This window comes from Exophiala xenobiotica (genome assembly GCF_000835505.1).
Source record: "Exophiala xenobiotica strain CBS 118157 unplaced genomic scaffold supercont1.1, whole genome shotgun sequence".
Taxonomy (NCBI): Eukaryota; Fungi; Ascomycota; class Eurotiomycetes; order Chaetothyriales; family Herpotrichiellaceae; genus Exophiala; species Exophiala xenobiotica.
Genome location: NW_013562494.1, coordinates 5,067,176 through 5,083,289, shown reverse-complemented (window position 1 = coordinate 5,083,289; position 16,114 = coordinate 5,067,176). Strand labels below are relative to the sequence as shown.

The window sequence follows — 16,114 nt, the reverse complement described above, 5'->3', positions numbered from 1 at the left end:
TGACATCTTCGCTAAGCAGGCGTGGCATACCATCCCTTTGCTGGGCAAGGTAAGCTTTTCAACTGTCAAAGGCGTGGCGCGGGACATTATACATGGCAGTCAAGCATTTCCACGAGCACAATACTCCGTAATAATAATGCTGTCAAAGCTGAGTTACGGCTTGACCCCGGCTGAAGCCAAAATTTATCTGCTGGTGGGTGCGTGGGTGCGTGGGTGCGCACCTCGACACCCACACCGTCGATCAGGATACGGACCCTGAAAGTCCGAGCGATCAAAAATCATCTGTTCATTCATGACGCTGATTTTCTCCTTCCCCTTGCTGAACGCTGCAGAGAATAGCTGGTCAGAGTGCCCAGATTCATCAATCTGGCTCCAGCCCGAAGCGAAAACTGACAGTCGTTTCAGCTGCAGGAACCCGAGCCCAACCAGTCCTTCCGTGTGATTGGCCTGACGTGTATCCAATTAATGCGGCCTTAAACGGTCCGCTGTGACTTCACGAACTTGTTCACACCGACTGAGATCTCGTCAACCACTTAGAGTGGGAAGTGGTACCCCCCTTTAGATTCTTTCTTCCCCCAAATGGTTGCGCTGAGTATGAGCTGGCACCACCAAGTAGTCAAGATTCCCGCAGGTCAATGCCGTCCAATAGCTTGTCTGGGCAAGTGCTGTGACAGGATTGTCGGTCACTGTTGTCGGCTTTGATATCATCCGAAACATCAATCCGGACTGAGTCAATCCACGATCAAGGTCGTCTCCGCTTATGTGGCATTCCTGGGGTTGAATCTCGGCTAGTGTTTCCAGATGTCGCCCCAGACGTGAATTCGATCGTTCTTTTCCCTGAAGCCGACAGACTCTTCTTGTTTGCCGCCTCCTGCTCGCGTAGAGTTTGTTGGCTTCGAAGGAGGCCTTCTTTATAGACTGAGGGAGGAAAGGCTGAAGAGTCCCAGACTTCTTGGGGCAGAGAAGTCCTGTATTGATCATCTTCCTCCAGCCCTATCCGGACCATCAAGGTAGGAAGAAGGCTCGGGTTGCGAAAAGTTGCTTTTCGTGCCAGGTCTTGGTTAAAGTGTACACCTTTTGCCTTCAGCTCGAGAAATTGCTTGAATTTGGCTTCAAGAGCTGGATTCGGTGACCCGGGTGGAGAAGGAGGCAGCGACGTCATGGGGTGTGATGCCGCCGTAAGGTGGTGGATTATATCTCGCTCAGCCATGGATTGTTGTAGTTCGGACAAAGGATCTTGCTCGGTGTCACTTCCCATATGTTCCGGCATTGAAGGACCTAGCATAGGCCCAACATCAGCGCCTACAGGGCTTGCTCCTGAGGCTAGATTCGACGGAGGTGCGAGCGTCTCGTTGTTACTCCGTTCACGAGGCTTAACTACCGTAAAGTGGGTAGCCTCCCTGTTGCGCTCTGATGTTGTTGGAGCCTTAGGTATTGGCACCTCTTCTTCATCGCTGCTACTTTCGTAGCCAACAAGGGCACTCATCGTGCATTGTCATCAATACAAAGACTTTAGTGAGGAGCTTCAGCGCCAGCCACAGTGTACAATTCTTCTCATCAGTGTTGCCAAAAGAATACCTACCGACCAGGTAGTTCATGAAGCTGGATGTGAATATCGATCCGCTTCTTGGCTGATAATGCCTTGAGGTGCGTTAGTGCTCGACCCTAGAAGCCGCCATTTACGACTAGACCTATTTAGGCCTGAATTGTTCCAGTGGCAGGCGGAAGGTGCATACGTCGATTGTGACTGTACAGAATACAAAGGCCAGAAACATCGACAGTATTTCATTCGCCTTCCTACTCTCCCTCATCTTTTCATCGTCATGGCTTCTCTACTCAACGTTGGGGCTTTACCCTCAGACCAGCCTGGCTACTCCTTCTCAAGCTCTGCTGCTTCTATTGAGGCTTCTGGGCCCAAACAACATGGTTTCTACCCGTGAGTGTCAGAAGCTTGCAGTGATCTTGCTACCAAACGGCTGACCAGTCCTCAGATACACAGACAATGGTGGCTCAACGTTAGGAATCACAGGCGCCGACTTTGCCATCCTCGCAGGCGACACACGATCAACCTCTGGCTACAATATCAACACCCGATATGAACCCAAGCTCTTCCGTATTGGTGATGAAGAAGATTCGTCGCAAATCGTCCTGTCAGTGGTGGGATTTGCAGCAGATGGTCGCGCATTGAAGGAACGGCTAGACGCCATTGCAAAAATGTACAAATATCAACACGGCAAGCCAATGAGTGTCAAGGCATGCGCTCAACGGTTATCCACGATCCTCTATCAGAAGCGTTTCTTCCCATATTACGTACACGCGATTCTGGGGGGACTCGACGAGGATGGGAAGGGCGCCCTGTACAGCTATGACCCCGTGGGAAGCTACGAGCGAGAACAATGTCGAGCAGCTGGTGCGGCAGCCAGCTTGATCATGCCGTTCTTGGACAACCAGGTCAACTACAAGAACCAATACATTCCGGCTTCCGGATACGGCCACGAGTTGCAACAGAGACCGATCGAGAGTTTGCCAAAAGATGTTGTGATTGGGTTGGTCAAAGATGCCTTCACTAGTGCCACGGAACGACATATCGAAGTTGGTGATGGCCTACAGATGCTGATCATCACGAAAGATGGGATTGAAGAAACATTCACGCCGCTCAAGAGAGATTAGAACAACCATGGAAACATTCTAGCTCATGATGGCGTTGTCTTTGTATGCATGACACGGCGAATGGGAACATTCTGAATTCGAGACCAAATGATATTGGTCCTGTCTTATGTTTCTACGCCTCTTCTGCTAGCTGAAGCGCAATGAGATAGGTGAAGCCGCGTGAACGCCATGTACTCCCCGTCGCTCTGATGCAAAATCTCCGTACGACGCCTCTGCCTTCTCGTGGTTGTCGTGAAATCATGCATGGCACATCCATCAAAATCTCTCCTTCATCCTGCTAGCCACCGTCCGCAGATTGCCATACACCTTCCCAGGCGGCGCGCCCAGAATCAAACTCACGACCGCCTCTCGGGCTATCCTGATATTCTGAAAGCCACCCAGAATATGAATCTTACTGTCGGCCAGAACGACTCTCGTCTTACTCGTATTCTCAATCGCGAACTTTGTCTTGCCATCCTTGCCCGCTATTCTGCCGATCGCTCTTCCCAAATGCTCGCCTTGAAGCGTCTTCACGTCCTTAATCTCGAATGTTTCAATATACAAATCGTCCAGCCGGAGCAGGGCAATCGCATCATCGACGTCGAACCCCAGCGTGAATGCTTTTACAAAATCTTCGCCCTTCTGCAGCGCTCCTGCGTCCGTGGTGAACTTGGACGTCCGTAGCTCGACGGCCTTGGATTTGATATTCATGCGTACTTGTAGTTGGAGGTGCTCAACGAGTGGAGGATAAATTTTCGGCCAATTTGTTTTCAAAGGCGACATGCGGTGTGGAGGGATGGGGACTTTGCGAGATTGTATTCGAACAGCCGTTGGAGAGTCTGATTGCGTGGATACGGGTGCGAAGCGAGGGCGGCCTTCTTCGTCAATTTGCATTCCGATATCCTCTGATGAAGGTTCGTTCGAGGGGAGAGAGTCTTGTGGTATGGTGACAATTTCGAGGTCGCCGCTCTCATCGGCGGTGGGTTGTGGTAGAGAGGAATCTTCGAGTTGTGATTCGGTGTCGGCGAGAGCCTGAGGGGCGCGTTGTAGCGCTGTAGGAGCCGGCATCGTGAAGTGAGTAGCCTAGGTAGATTCGTTCAAAGGTGGTAGATAGGTCGAGCGCAGGTGTCTTGCAGAAATCTAGATTTCTTTCATGGCGGTCGACCGGCAGAGAAATATTTTCTCCGCACCGTTTGGGTGCTCGGTGGATTCGAAGATTGACGGGCTGGAGGCAACTTTTGAACTTGCATCATGCACATGCTTCCTCATCCGTCATTTTACCTCACCTTCAATTACAGCAGCATTCCACGAACCCAACTGCATAGACGAATTCACAGTCTTGCATTGGACATTATGACCACACAGATATGACGAATGTCTTTGTCCGAGGCATACGCGAAGTCTCGAAGTTTGCGACCCTGCCTCCCCGAACCACTCCAGTGACACAAAGGCTTTCATCATACTGTGATCGAAGCCTTAGATATCATGTCCCAAGGCGGATACATTACTCCTCCGGGCAGACGAATAGCTACACTACCTATGCTCCACGAAGGACAATCAGTTTGTCGGAGTCTTATGGTAGAAGAGGTGGACTAGCGCAATTGCTACCACACACACGCAGTGGTAATCCTACAGCAGGGGATAGTGGCTTCGCCGCGCATACAGCGCCGCTGGGTCTACGGTTAGCAAGGAGAACCCCCGGGACGTGGTCGCATGATAGGTTCTCTTGGGTGCTGAGAAGGGGCTTCCACCAGTCACCGCGAGGCAGAGCAAAGCCAGAGATAAAGAGAGAGCGAATCGACCAACAAAAGGTGAACAATGACAGTTCGAAGGCGGGAGAAGTGCCTCAAAATGCGTCGAAACCTGAATCAGGACAGCATCATTCCCAGAATGAGCACTTCTACGACAGAATACATATGCCGCAGTTCCATCGACCGACAAAGGAAGAGCTGCTGGCTGCTGCGACCGGATTCTGGTCTCGATTGAAGGTTCGCTTTAAGTGGTTGACCATCAAAAGCACCCGACCGTTTAACGTTGACGAAATCGTCGGTTTCATCTCATGGATTGCTCTAGGCCATGTGATCTGGATTGTTGTCGGGACCACCACCTTCGTATCACTCGCCATATTCGCCATTAATACCGTATTCGCGCAGGAAACCTTGGCTGGCTGGATCGGAAACTACTTGACTAAATCTTCCGGTCTACATGTTGTATTCGAATCAGCCATCGTGCCGAAATGGAGTGATGGAGTCATCACATTCAAGAACGTATTCGTATCAAGAAGACCCGGCCAACGAAAGTCTCGCGTCACCAAGGGTTCCCCAGAAGCTGCTGCCCAAGCCTCCTCGATTGAAGACCCAGTCCCACCAGACGAGCAGAACTACACACAATTCGACATTACCATCGGCGAAATCAACGTCACGTTATCATTCAGCAAATGGTGGAATTCCAAGGGCCCGCTGCAAAATGTCGAGATAAAGCATATTCGAGGTGTCGTCGACCGGACTCATGTCTTCTGGACGGGCGAACAAATTGACCCCAAGACCTACCGCCACGAGCACAATCCAGGCGACTTCGAGATCGAATCATTCAAAATCGAAGACCTGCTCGTCACCGTCCTGCAACCGGAAGGTTTCCGCCCCTTTCCAGTGAGCATCTATAACGCCGACCTCCCTCGTCTCCGCAAACAATGGCTTTTCTACGACTTCCTCTGCGCCAACAGCATGACCGGCGAATTCGACCGGTCATTATTCACCATCCACCCTCGGCAGACTCACTCTTTTACTGGCGCCACCCTGCACGAGCCCAATCCCAACGACCCGTCCAACGAGCCCTGGAAGAAGCAATCCCGCATTCGCATCGACGGGATGAACATCGACCATCTGAACCGAGGCGCCGTTGGCCCCTTGTCCTGGATCCACGAAGGCAACGTCGACATCGTCGCGGACGTGATGATCCCGAATGACTGTGAAGAGTCCGTAATGAAAGTCGTGACCGACTTCTACGAGCGCATGGAAGCAGCGCTCACTTCGCGCAAACATTTCGAACCGGCAACAGAGCGCGACGATACATCCGACGTTGATACCGTCACATACGGCGGTGTATCTGTCGTCGATCCGGCTTCGCCCGCGCCGAAGGCGGTCAGGGAGGAAGACAAGCGCTTTCTCGTCATGGATCTGAGGATACACTTGAACGATGTGCGCGCCGTGGTCCCCCTTTTCACGCGCGACCTGTCGTACATCAACAATGCGCTCATCCGCCCTATTGTGGCATACATCAATTCGCGCCGAACGTTCATTCCCATAAATTGTCGCGTGGTGAAACGCCTGTCCGATTTCGACGGGAGTTGGACCGTGTTCGACTCGGGCCTTATGGACGATTTGTCGGCCGAAGTGTACGATGCTTTTGCGAGCGATGTCACGGACGAGCAGGCGCGGTTGAGGCGGTTCAAGAAAGTCGGCCTGTGGAGTTTGCAGTTGGCCGTGCAGGCTATTTTCCTGGTAAGTTCCCCATAATAATGCTCTTCTGATACCGTCCAAAGTCAACACACTTGGTCTGGGCCCGTGAACGTTCGTGCTAACCAGTCATTACAGGGCATGGCGGGTAACATTGCATGAATTCGTACCGGTGAGCGGGTGAACGACGGTTACGAATGACAAAAAGCTCTTCTCTCTGCGAGTGATCCGCATGGGGTCACGGTTGTACAAGAATTCCATGGCGAAATGGTTGGTGGCTTCAGGAGCATGGATATATTATATTGGCTGGCTAGGGATTCAATGCTGGAGGAGCCATGAGCGTTTACGGCGTTATGTGTGTCACAGTAATATATGAATAAATATGCTCCCTGCTATCATAAATCCTACGCTGGATCTTGTCCAGTTGAGAGAATAATTTGCAAGCAAAGAACTTCAATTAGATCGCAGACCTTCCCAAAACGTGAATACATAAATACGCAAAAGCTCCAAATGGGTGTCGGTTGCTTTCTATGTCAACAGATCATCCGCTCGCCATTGCCAATCCGCGAAGCCTCCAGACTGGTTAGCTGCCTTGTTGAGCTGTGAAATCGTCCCTTGCTGTGCGAATGTGCAAAAACTCTCTTTCAGACCACTCCTCATACGAGGAAACCCCGCGTGATATCCAACTTCTGGACCTCCTTTTTGATCATTTTGCTCTCAGCACCTCATCCTCCCTACCATACCCCAGAGCCTAACACCATCACTCAGAGTGCCTTGCCAGATAGAGCGTCGTGGTCATGAACCAGACTGTTTCCTTCCTTTCGCTTTGGCAGCAGATGTCTTTACTTTCACAGGTGTCTTCTCCGTTTCTTTGGTCTCCGCCACCTGCTTGCCCTCGTCTGGCTCCGCAGTCCCGGCCTTCTTGACCGCAGTCTTTCTTCTCTTCTTCGGCTGAGTGGCGTCTACAGTGTCGGTCAATTTCTTGCATTCCTCACTCATCTCCGCCAGTCTATTTGCGACTTGCCGCAGAACAGCCCACTGGAACAAGGCATTTCCAAGCATGATCTTGCTGAATCTCTCGATGTCGCCGTACTCAAGAAGACTGTCGCCGGTAGTTTTGACGAGAACAGTCCATAAGGCAGGGTCGGAGTCTGGGTTGATGGTTCTGTGGGCCGGCTTGCTATTCACACCAGTACCTGCAGTGGGAGCGGGGGCCGTATGGGTGCTTGGACCTGCACTTGCGTCTGCATTTCCGTTCTGCTTCCTTGTAAGTGAAATGGCCTCTGCATCTGTAGCTGCACTTGGATTTGTAGCTGGAGTTGTCTCTTCATTGGGCGCTGCACCGGGAGTGATGGCTGGACTTTCAGTTGTACTCGAAGATGTCGCCGGAGTCGCCGTCCTACTGTTTGATCCAAGGGTAGTACTGTTCGAGGTCGACAACAAGGTCGAGGACGAGGCTGAGACCGTTGTAGGATTGGGAGGAGCAAGTAAGTGCTCGAGTGTGGGCAGAAAGGAATCCTTGACCCAACTCAGCTGCGTCTCGATCTCGGTTACCGCCAACCCCTTCAGCTCGCCGATCCCGTACTTGTCTGCGACCATGTACATCATTGCATGCAAAGCCCTTTGCTCGGGCACAGATAAGTGATCTCCACCTGCCGACACATTCCGACCAGAAGCCATGATCTTACGTATGCTGAGCTTCGCGGGCTCATCATCGTCATCGTCCTCTTGTCCGTCATCATCAGGATCATAATACTCGCCCTTGTAGAACCATCGGATCAAGTAGGCGATGAGGAGGGGATCATCATCATGAAGCATGATTGTGCGGTTAGCCGTGTCCTGGACATGAACCGTGGTTAGTTAGGCAGATTGGTAGATCTTGTACTGGAGGACAGGTCATACGTGGGATTCAACATCACAGAGCTTTTCGAAGAATTTGGACGATTTCGAAAGACGCCGGCCATGGACTTTCCAGCTGTACTCGTCGACTGAGATTATGAAGTCTGGTTGTTGTTCCTTGTTGAGTTGTGAGACAAAGCTACACGAATGATCGGGTTAGATCGGTAGGCAAAAAGGCAGGATTGAACAACCAGACATACGTGCTCAAATCGCTGTCCTCGACCTTCATCTCGACATCCATGTTGGAACACCGAGGCGGAGGTAGATCAATGCGGAATGGCATCAAAGACAATTCGGATCAAAGAAGGAAGATCTGAAATTTGAACGGACTAAGAATGGATCGAGGTGCTGTGGCAAGGAAGAATGAGATTCGAGATGGAGAAGGATGGAAGGAATTGTACAAGAGTAAATGAGAAGCACCCCATGTAGGCCAGAAGTAATGGAGAAAGCAGGGATAACTGAGGGAGAATGAAGAAAGTGAAAATATTGAGGGACGTAAAGAGAATGCCCCTTATATCAGAGGTCCAGCGCGGATGCCACAGGCACATCAAGGTGATAAAAAGGATATGAAGTTGGATTGACCCTGTAAACAGAGCCTATATTCAAGGTTAATCTTCGCTAGGAGAAAAGGAATTCAGAAGAGAAGATAACCTCTATGAAATAAAAAGAAGCAAAGTGAGTATGTACGCACACCTCTAGTCTGCTGTTCCTTGATCTCAAAGAACGACAGGTCTGAAATAGGTCTGTCATGAACCAGTGAACAATCTCAAGCAAACATCGACCGGAGACGAGTTTGACAGGAAGTCATTCAAACAGGTCCTTCGATCTCGCGCGGTAAAATGCTCGAGGGCATTTGTGACTTGTGATCTCCGACCATAGCATAATTGCGGCCGCAGACGTATGTTCTGTTCGAGTCGCGCTGTCCAAAAAAGTGAAGAATACAATCGTCGAAAATAGTCAGGATAGAGGGCATTAGATAAATACATTGGGTATCTCTGCTGGAGTGGAATTAATATACAACACTTTATGCAGCACTCACCAGCTGGCTTGGCCGGAGCCTATGCAGCCATCTGCAAGCTCTTCTCCTGCCAGTGATCTGGGTCTTTTGCGATCCAATCCTTTTTCTCCCCCAAGGTGCACACAGACTTGAGTTCGGAGGGCAGGTCAACGAGGTATTTCTGAGCAACTCTTTGAACATCTTCTTTCGTAACATCCAACAGGTTCTCGCGCATTTTCTGGTCCATGTCTTCGGTTATGCCATACATAAACTCTTTGCTGGCTTCGCTGCTAACACTCCTGGGAGCGTCGATGCCTTGGAAGATGCTCAGTTTGCTCTCTTCCAGCTCCCGGCCGCTCCACTCCTTGTCTCGTGCATAGGCTCCAGCACGCTGGAAGACCTGTAGGGAGTTTCGGGGATTGGGATCGCGGTATGACGACATCGTGAAAAGCGCACTGATGGGACTGGCACTTGCTGAAGCACCGTACGCGCCGCCCTTCTCCCTGACCTCGGGGTGTAGGAAATTGTGAGTCAGGAGCTGACCGAGTACTGTAAGGGGTGCTTTATCGGGGGAAGAATATGGCGCGGTCTGTAGACATGTTCCAGTATAGGAGACCTGGAAAGGCAGATTGAAAAAGGCTCGCCGTGAGAGGGAAGAGCCTGGCACGGCATCAGAAGAGCCGGAACCTGTAATGACCCGCCCCCCTTGTGGGAGCTTCGCAAGGAATTCTTCAATCAGGCTCCGGTTGGTGGAAACCGAATCAGGTTCGCATACCACTCGCATTGAAAGCTCACTCGAGTTGCTGATAGCAAAGGACTGAATTCTTTGCAGTTTGTGAATGACTTTTTGAAGGCTTCCGGGATCTTTTCGTGCAGCGTCCAATGTTCGAGCCGTTGCCTCAATCTGTGTCAATCCAGACAGCTGGTCCTGGATTCTGCCTCTGCTGGTAAGCGCAGCAGATGCACTTGTAATCGCAAAATGATGGCCACTCTCAGCAACAGCATCCAAAGCACCAGAGGTCTTTGATTCGAGAAGCTCCTGTATGGCAGCAACAGCCTTCGAGTTCGTGAAGTCGATCTCCAACAACAATGTGCGCATGAGGTCAAACATTGCCGGAACATTTCTGTCGAGCGCATAGCCGTCTAGGAGCAAGCCTTCTTTGTACCCGTCCAAGCTCCAAGGCTCGGGAGCAATAAAAGGGGCAATAGAGATACCACCAGTCTTCAGAAGAATTTCGGCTTCGATATCTCCAACGGATTTGACTTTGGTACCCAATCGCATCAAAGATTCGGTAAATAGAGGCATCAGAAGCCTGAGTTCTTCGGGAAGCCCTTTCAGCAAGTGTTTGGCTTGGAAATATGTGATTCCATTGGTGGATGTTTCACGCCACAGGCAACTGACCTCGCCAATCCTTGAGGAATATCGAGGCTTCTTTTGCTTCACTCGAGCAATATCGTCCACACTGAGAGTCGGGAGCGTGTCCAGATTCTTGGACTGGGAGGTCTCTTGTTCTTCAAGCAACTGGAGCTCTTGCTGGCCAAGTTGAGAAATCGCTGCTTCCGGTGAGCTTGCATCTTTCTTGATTTTTTCCAGGATAGACTTTCTTCGTTCCTCTTCCTGTTTGTCTAGAGTCGATCCATACAATTCAGACGGCTTCATCGTGAACTGCACGCACCCGTCGCCTAACAAGTACTTCTGCACCAGCTTCTCCAGATATCTTTCGTCTTTCAAACGTGATTTGAATGCGCTGATGATATCGTTCCAGGCCAGACCGTCCATGGGATTGACGCCATTGAACCATCCAGCCAAAGTCTTCTCAAGAAGGCCCATCCCGAAATTTGCAGTCTTGTGCTTGAGACTAAGCTCTAGCTGATGCATGTATCCTTCAATTTTGTGAGGCAAAAAGGCCTCATGCGCTTTTTCTCTCAGTACGGTCCGAATGGTGTCTTTCAAGCCAGCAATGTCTTCGGCCTTCATTCCATCTAGCCCGATTGAGAAAGTCCCAACTTTGGTGGAACTATCGTAACCGGAATTCGGACTGAAGTTCGTTCCTAAACCTGATTCTATCAGACCTTGATAGAGAGGAGAGCCATAACCGTTCATCAAAAGCGACATCATGATACTGACAGAAAAGGTCTCCACGATGTCCGAAGTCTCGCAGCCTAGCCAGGTCATGGAGGATTTGAATTGTCGATCTGCCGGTTGCATGGTGTCAAGAGGGCCTGGCACCTCAAATGAAAGACCGTTGGAGAAATCGATCGGCATTTTGATGTCCGAGTCTGGCGCCGTCTGGTCGAATTCTGAGATTGTCTCATTGACGTGCTGGAGATGTTCCGCAATACTAAGGCTGCCATAAGAAAATATCTTTGCATTGCTTGGATGATAATGTTCGCGGGAGAAGTCAACGAGTTGTTCGTGGGTGAGATTAGTCATTACCTCTGGATCTCCGCCAGAGTTGTGAAGAGAAGGAAATAGGTGCTCTCTAAATCTGATGTAGAATAGGTAGCTTGCATCCGACATCTGGCCCTTCATCTCGTTGTACACGACGCCTTTGAACTTGACGTTGTCCTCCGTGGCCGGCTCACGAGGGTCTTCTGGTCCAAGTCGCCATCCTTCCTGCAGAAAATCTGTACGCTTGAGTAATGGATGCAGGGTTGCGTCAAGATATACCGAGGACAGATTGCGGTAGTCCTGCAAATTCGTGGTCGCAAAAGGATATGAAGTATAATCCGACGACGTGAAAGCATTCATGAAATTGGCGAGAGACCTGGGCATCATCTTGAAGAAAGGATCTCGAACTGGATATTTCTGGCTTCCACATAGTGTGACATGCTCCAGAATATGTGGTAGCCCTGTTCGGTCCGTGGGGTTTGTCTTGAAGTTGATGGCAAAGACATTGTTCTTGTCGTCCCTAGCCACATGCAAGTATTCTGCCTTTGTCTTGTCATGTTCTAACCGTAATGCTGTCAGGTGCAATTCGGGGACGTGCTTGATCTCTTTCAAGGTGAATCCATGTATGCTCTCTCCTGGCTTCGGGTAAGCCTCCAAATCTGTTACTGAAGCGTATCCTCTCCTGGCCGACAACGGAATCTTCGGCACTATAACATTGGATGTAGGTTTTCTGGGGCAATGGTGTAGGCCATGGCGAAGAACACCATGCCTAAGCATGACAGTCCGTACGGAATTCGGCGCAGAGGAGAGGGACTCGTCAGGAAGGCGCAATCTCAACCGCGTAGAGGCTCGCAATGGTAAGGTAGAGAACGGACTCGTGTTGATGGACAATTAATTGACGAGAACAATTCAAAGGGCGAAGTCCCAAAAATGCCTCTTTCGCCCAGTCACGTGCTTTCGATGGCCTCCCAGTCCAGTATCGTCAATCAATTCTGCTCAAGTCTGTCTGGTTGTATGCGCAAGACAGTAAGATCACAACCAGTCCCAGGTCCTGCAAAACATCGTTTATTGCTTGTTCTTTGCCAGGTAGTCGATGTTTTGTTCGAGCGGAAGACTGGTGCATCATACAGATTGGCTTGGCCCTCGGAGCAAAAGATCTGCGCATTCTCTCCACCACAGCCGTACTCGCTCGACGACATTGACTCTGACCCTACCTTTCGTGGCCTAACAATCCGCACGAAGCACCTTGACTCCCTTCGCACCATAATCTCCCTGCAGCGCAGCCCAGCTCGCGTCACACTGCAACCGACTGCCTGCGGATTTATCCTTAGTTCTCAGATGTACGACGACATAACCTCAAGAGAGCATTTCCTCGATTGCTGTGGGCGTTGAAAAGATATTCGAGAGCAGCAAGAGGCATCTGTCAAGGCCCTTCATATGGCTACCACTGCGCAAAGCCCGGTCTCGCAAACCACGACTGTTACAAATGGCGACCCGCAAGATTTGCCTCCGCCTGCGCCGGCGGCGAAGAAGCCCAAGGCGAAGAAAGATAAACAACTGAGTGCGGAAGAGAATGCGAAATTGGTCCAGGCACGATTATCGCAGCTCGAGCAAGAAAAGGCTGGCGAAAAGACTCAGCAGGCGGAAGTCGACCGGGAAGTTAAGAAGGCCCAGCGGGACCTGAATGAGTTGATTAGTAGCGTCGAGGCACCCTTGAGCCGACTTGAGGTGGTGCAAAAGAAATATGAAGAGCTGTTGAGAGAAATGCAGAAGGTAGAACGCGAATACCAGAAAACAAAGAAGCGGGCCGATCAATTACAGAAAGAGCAGGAGAAGGGCAAGTCTGAGTTTAACAAGACCGCGACCATGAAAGACAAGCTGGAAAAGCTATGCCGCGAACTGACGAAAGAGAACAAGAAGCTCAAAGACGAGAATAAGAAACTTGAAGAGACGGAAAAGCGGGCTCGTGAGAACATCAACGAACGACTGGATCAGATGCTTTACGACGTTCAGGAAGTTATGAACTCCAAGACGTCCACTCATTCTGAGAACCTCCATCTAGAACTGGACGAGCTGTGTGTGCACCTCAAATCTGCGGGAATGAATATGCTAATCACCCCATTAGATTCAAGACGCGGTGCAAAGTACTAGCGGATCAAGCAGATATCCGAGAGATGCACTTCAAAGCCATACTCCGACACAAAGACGCCGAGATCGCTCATTTACAAGCGAAGCACGAAGTTGAACGTCGGAGAGCAGACGCAGAGGCCGCACGGTGTAGAACGCTTACCAACCAAGTCTCTACTTTTACGCACACCGAAGCAGAACTTCGGAGTCAACTCAACATCTACGTCGAGAAGTTCAAGCAGGTTAGTCCCTCTCCAACTCCCCATCTATTTTGTCGATACAATGGCTGAAATGTTGCTCACAATGCAGCAGGTGGAAGATACACTCAACAACAGTAACGAACTCTTCCTCACCTTTCGCAAGGAAATGGAGGAAATGTCGAAGAAGACGAAGCGGCTCGAAAAGGAGAATGCGACGTTATCGAGGAAGCACGACCAGACGAATCGCAACATTCTTGAAATGGCCGAGGAACGTACCCGAGACAAGGAAGACCTCGAGCGGCTCCGTAAGCAGGAGCAGCAGATGCGGAACATCATCAAGACCATGCAAGAGCAAGGCCGAGGTCCTCCCATCCAACAGGAATTGATCGAATCTAGTGAGTACGACGAAGAGGACGAGGAAGGTTACGGTGATGAAGACGAAGAAGACGACGACATTAGTTACGAAGACGAGGAGGAGTCCGCGGTCGAGATCAGCAAACCTGTATTCGGGCCGGTGCCTCCGCCGGAGATGGTCGCCAACAAGGCTAATGGCCAGACAGCTTCGGCGCTGGTCAACGGCACCAAACATTAGGACTGCATGTTTTGGCTATCCATCTTATTCTTCTGGTGCATTTATATGTCAGCAGAAGCAGAAGGTCGTCGCACAATTGAAGCACATTGATAGTGTATTTGTAAACTCATCGCATTCCTTGGTCCTCACCTGGGATTACAGCTTACTTTGTGGTGCTTTGATATATGTGTGTCCTAATCTCAGCATATCCACCGCTTGCGTGACCATCTCATCTACAATCTGTTTTGCGGGTTTGATATCCTTGACAATAGCAGCGACCTGACCCATCAAATACGGCATATCAATCTCGTTCTCCTGCTCGAGATCATACGCCATAGGCACAATTCCCTTGTCCGTCAACTCCTTGATCCTCTCAGGGTGGTCCTCCCACTTCTTCACATAGTCATTCATTCTACACCTGAGTGGCCGCCCCGACACGACCAGCGTGCGCAGCGTATCCGCAAAATCCGCCGTCACAACAGCCTCTTTGTGCAACTTACTCGCGCCACTCTCTTCGGCCGCGACGAACCTTGTTCCGACCCAGACACCTACCGCGCCTTGCATCAGACTGCTCGCCAAACTGCGCCCGTCGTAGATCCCACCGGCCGCAACAACCAGTGCGGGCTCGCCCGTCAGCGGAGACTTGTAGTTCCTGGCGACATCGCACACTGCGGGAATGAGAATACTGTTTGCGATATCCCCAGTATGTCCACCGCCCTCGGTGCCCTGGGCGCAGACGATGTCGACGCCCGCTCTCAAGGCCTTTTCAGCATGTTTGGGAGCACCGACCATGTTCATCACCAGGATGCCTGCTTCGTGCAAGCGTTTGATCGTCCGGGCGGGAGGGACGCCGACGGCAGACACGAACAACTTGGCTCCGTTGCGGATGGTGACTTCAATGAGCTCGTCGAGTTGGCCGTGCGTGTAGTCGTGGTTCGTCTTGCGGGCCGAGCCGCCAACCTGGGGGAGCGCGAGGTCTACACCAAATGGGAGGGATGGGTCGGCGAGGTTGGATTTTAGGTCGTCGATGATCTGGGCGCGTTAGATTTGGCTCGGTTGTAGTGACGGGGGAAGCGCACCTCTTGTAATTGCTTTGGCGTGTAGCCCAGGCCACCTATCGTGCCGATACCGCCTGCGTTGGACACTGCTGCCGCGAGCGGACCTCCAGACGTGCGCGCCATGCCGGCGAGCATGATGGGATACTTGATGCCCAAGAGCTTAGTTAGTGGTGTATTTAGGGGCGGAGGCGACGACATTGTAGACAGCAAACTGGAAGGAGAGTGAAGGTTTCTTCGCAAGGAGCAGAGGATGGATAAGGGAGAAAGAATAGCAAGGCAGTCAGCATCTCTCGAGATAAATCTGGGGATTACCTCCCTCTGGAGGCAATAGAAAGTGTGGGGTCGGTAGCAAGTCCCGAACGGACCGAGGCTTCTGAATAGAAGCAGTAAACTGATGATACGAGCTCAGCCATCCTACCTGGTATATTTTGCGATTGGCATCGCTGGCATGGACTCGGGTTGGCGCGCCAAGGGGATACGGAGGAGTAGCATTGGGACTATGGGAGCTCGTCGGTGGTTTTGGCTCTTCCTGTGAATGAGGAGGTCGAGAAAATTGAGAAAATCTGAATGAGGTTCAGAGAATCTTACGAAAGTGGTTATGTCTGACAACTCGGATTCCGTTTGGAACAGCCGCATTGGCGAGAGTGTTCCTGTCAGACCACCCCATCTCCCAATGATGTCGATTATCCTTGGGATTTGGTATTCGCGGATGAAGAGTCCCACTTCAGACGAGCACAGGTATGAACACTACCAGCCAGTCCTTATA

General features: G+C 51.0%; 8 protein-coding genes across 8 annotated transcripts; 3 read left to right on the top strand and 5 right to left on the bottom strand.

Annotated features, from left to right (window-relative positions):
- Window positions 1-230: 230 nt before the first annotated feature.
- Window positions 231-1,573, bottom strand: PV05_01994 (uncharacterized protein). The gene has a single exon (XM_013467057.1). It carries the CDS (start codon window positions 1,484-1,486, stop codon window positions 743-745), a length of 744 nt encoding a protein of 247 aa, XP_013322511.1. The 5' UTR covers window positions 1,487-1,573; the 3' UTR covers window positions 231-742.
- Window positions 1,574-1,747: 174 nt separating this feature from the next.
- Window positions 1,748-2,847, top strand: PV05_01993 (uncharacterized protein). Its single transcript, XM_013467056.1, has 2 exons — window positions 1,748-1,936; window positions 1,992-2,847. Exons 1-2 carry the CDS (start codon window positions 1,824-1,826, stop codon window positions 2,668-2,670), a joined length of 792 nt encoding a protein of 263 aa, XP_013322510.1. The 5' UTR covers window positions 1,748-1,823; the 3' UTR covers window positions 2,671-2,847.
- PV05_01992 (pre-rRNA-processing protein PNO1) lies at window positions 2,725-3,812 on the bottom strand. Its single transcript, XM_013467055.1, has one exon. The coding sequence runs from the start codon at window positions 3,715-3,717 to the stop codon at window positions 2,926-2,928; it is 792 nt and encodes a 263-aa protein (XP_013322509.1). The 5' UTR covers window positions 3,718-3,812; the 3' UTR covers window positions 2,725-2,925.
- Window positions 3,813-3,922: 110 nt separating this feature from the next.
- Window positions 3,923-6,496, top strand: PV05_01991 (uncharacterized protein). The gene is made up of 2 exons (XM_013467054.1): window positions 3,923-6,149; window positions 6,243-6,496. The coding sequence occupies exons 1-2, from the start codon at window positions 4,017-4,019 to the stop codon at window positions 6,264-6,266; spliced, it is 2,157 nt and encodes a 718-aa protein (XP_013322508.1). The 5' UTR covers window positions 3,923-4,016; the 3' UTR covers window positions 6,267-6,496.
- Window positions 6,497-6,899: 403 nt separating this feature from the next.
- Window positions 6,900-8,244, bottom strand: PV05_01990 (uncharacterized protein; the record flags this gene model as incomplete). Its single annotated transcript, XM_013467053.1, has 3 exons — window positions 6,900-7,943; window positions 8,007-8,142; window positions 8,204-8,244. The coding sequence occupies 3 exons, from the start codon at window positions 8,242-8,244 to the stop codon at window positions 6,900-6,902; spliced, it is 1,221 nt and encodes a 406-aa protein (XP_013322507.1).
- An 817-nt stretch (window positions 8,245-9,061) lies between these two features.
- On the bottom strand, window positions 9,062-12,169 carry PV05_01989 (uncharacterized protein; the record flags this gene model as incomplete). Its single annotated transcript, XM_013467052.1, has 1 exon — window positions 9,062-12,169. One exon carries the CDS (start codon window positions 12,167-12,169, stop codon window positions 9,062-9,064), a length of 3,108 nt encoding a protein of 1,035 aa, XP_013322506.1.
- Window positions 12,170-12,406: 237 nt separating this feature from the next.
- PV05_01988 (uncharacterized protein) lies at window positions 12,407-14,509 on the top strand. The gene is made up of 3 exons (XM_013467051.1): window positions 12,407-13,467; window positions 13,518-13,761; window positions 13,832-14,509. The coding sequence occupies exons 1-3, from the start codon at window positions 12,830-12,832 to the stop codon at window positions 14,309-14,311; spliced, it is 1,362 nt and encodes a 453-aa protein (XP_013322505.1). The 5' UTR covers window positions 12,407-12,829; the 3' UTR covers window positions 14,312-14,509.
- On the bottom strand, window positions 14,407-15,872 carry PV05_01987 (uncharacterized protein). The gene is made up of 2 exons (XM_013467050.1): window positions 15,370-15,872; window positions 14,407-15,322 (listed from the first exon to the last, which is right to left on the bottom strand). Exons 1-2 carry the CDS (start codon window positions 15,544-15,546, stop codon window positions 14,447-14,449), a joined length of 1,053 nt encoding a protein of 350 aa, XP_013322504.1. The 5' UTR covers window positions 15,547-15,872; the 3' UTR covers window positions 14,407-14,446.
- Between the last annotated feature and the right edge of the window lie 242 nt (window positions 15,873-16,114).

Coding starts and splice junctions, on each gene's coding strand:
- PV05_01994 (XM_013467057.1), bottom strand. CDS start 1,486: ATGAGTGCCCTTGTTGGCTACGAAAGTAGCAGCGATGAAGAAGAGGTG.
- PV05_01993 (XM_013467056.1), top strand. CDS start 1,824: ATGGCTTCTCTACTCAACGTTGGGGCTTTACCCTCAGACCAGCCTGGC. Junction 1,937..1,991: donor AAACAACATGGTTTCTACCC/GTGAGTGTCAGA, acceptor ACCAGTCCTCAG/ATACACAGACAATGGTGGCT.
- PV05_01992 (XM_013467055.1), bottom strand. CDS start 3,717: ATGCCGGCTCCTACAGCGCTACAACGCGCCCCTCAGGCTCTCGCCGAC.
- PV05_01991 (XM_013467054.1), top strand. CDS start 4,017: ATGACGAATGTCTTTGTCCGAGGCATACGCGAAGTCTCGAAGTTTGCG. Junction 6,150..6,242: donor CCGTGCAGGCTATTTTCCTG/GTAAGTTCCCCA, acceptor CAGTCATTACAG/GGCATGGCGGGTAACATTGC.
- PV05_01988 (XM_013467051.1), top strand. CDS start 12,830: ATGGCTACCACTGCGCAAAGCCCGGTCTCGCAAACCACGACTGTTACA. Junction 13,468..13,517: donor CATCTAGAACTGGACGAGCT/GTGTGTGCACCT, acceptor TCACCCCATTAG/ATTCAAGACGCGGTGCAAAG. Junction 13,762..13,831: donor ACGTCGAGAAGTTCAAGCAG/GTTAGTCCCTCT, acceptor ACAATGCAGCAG/GTGGAAGATACACTCAACAA.
- PV05_01987 (XM_013467050.1), bottom strand. CDS start 15,546: ATGTCGTCGCCTCCGCCCCTAAATACACCACTAACTAAGCTCTTGGGC. Junction 15,323..15,369: donor CGCCAAAGCAATTACAAGAG/GTGCGCTTCCCC, acceptor TAACGCGCCCAG/ATCATCGACGACCTAAAATC.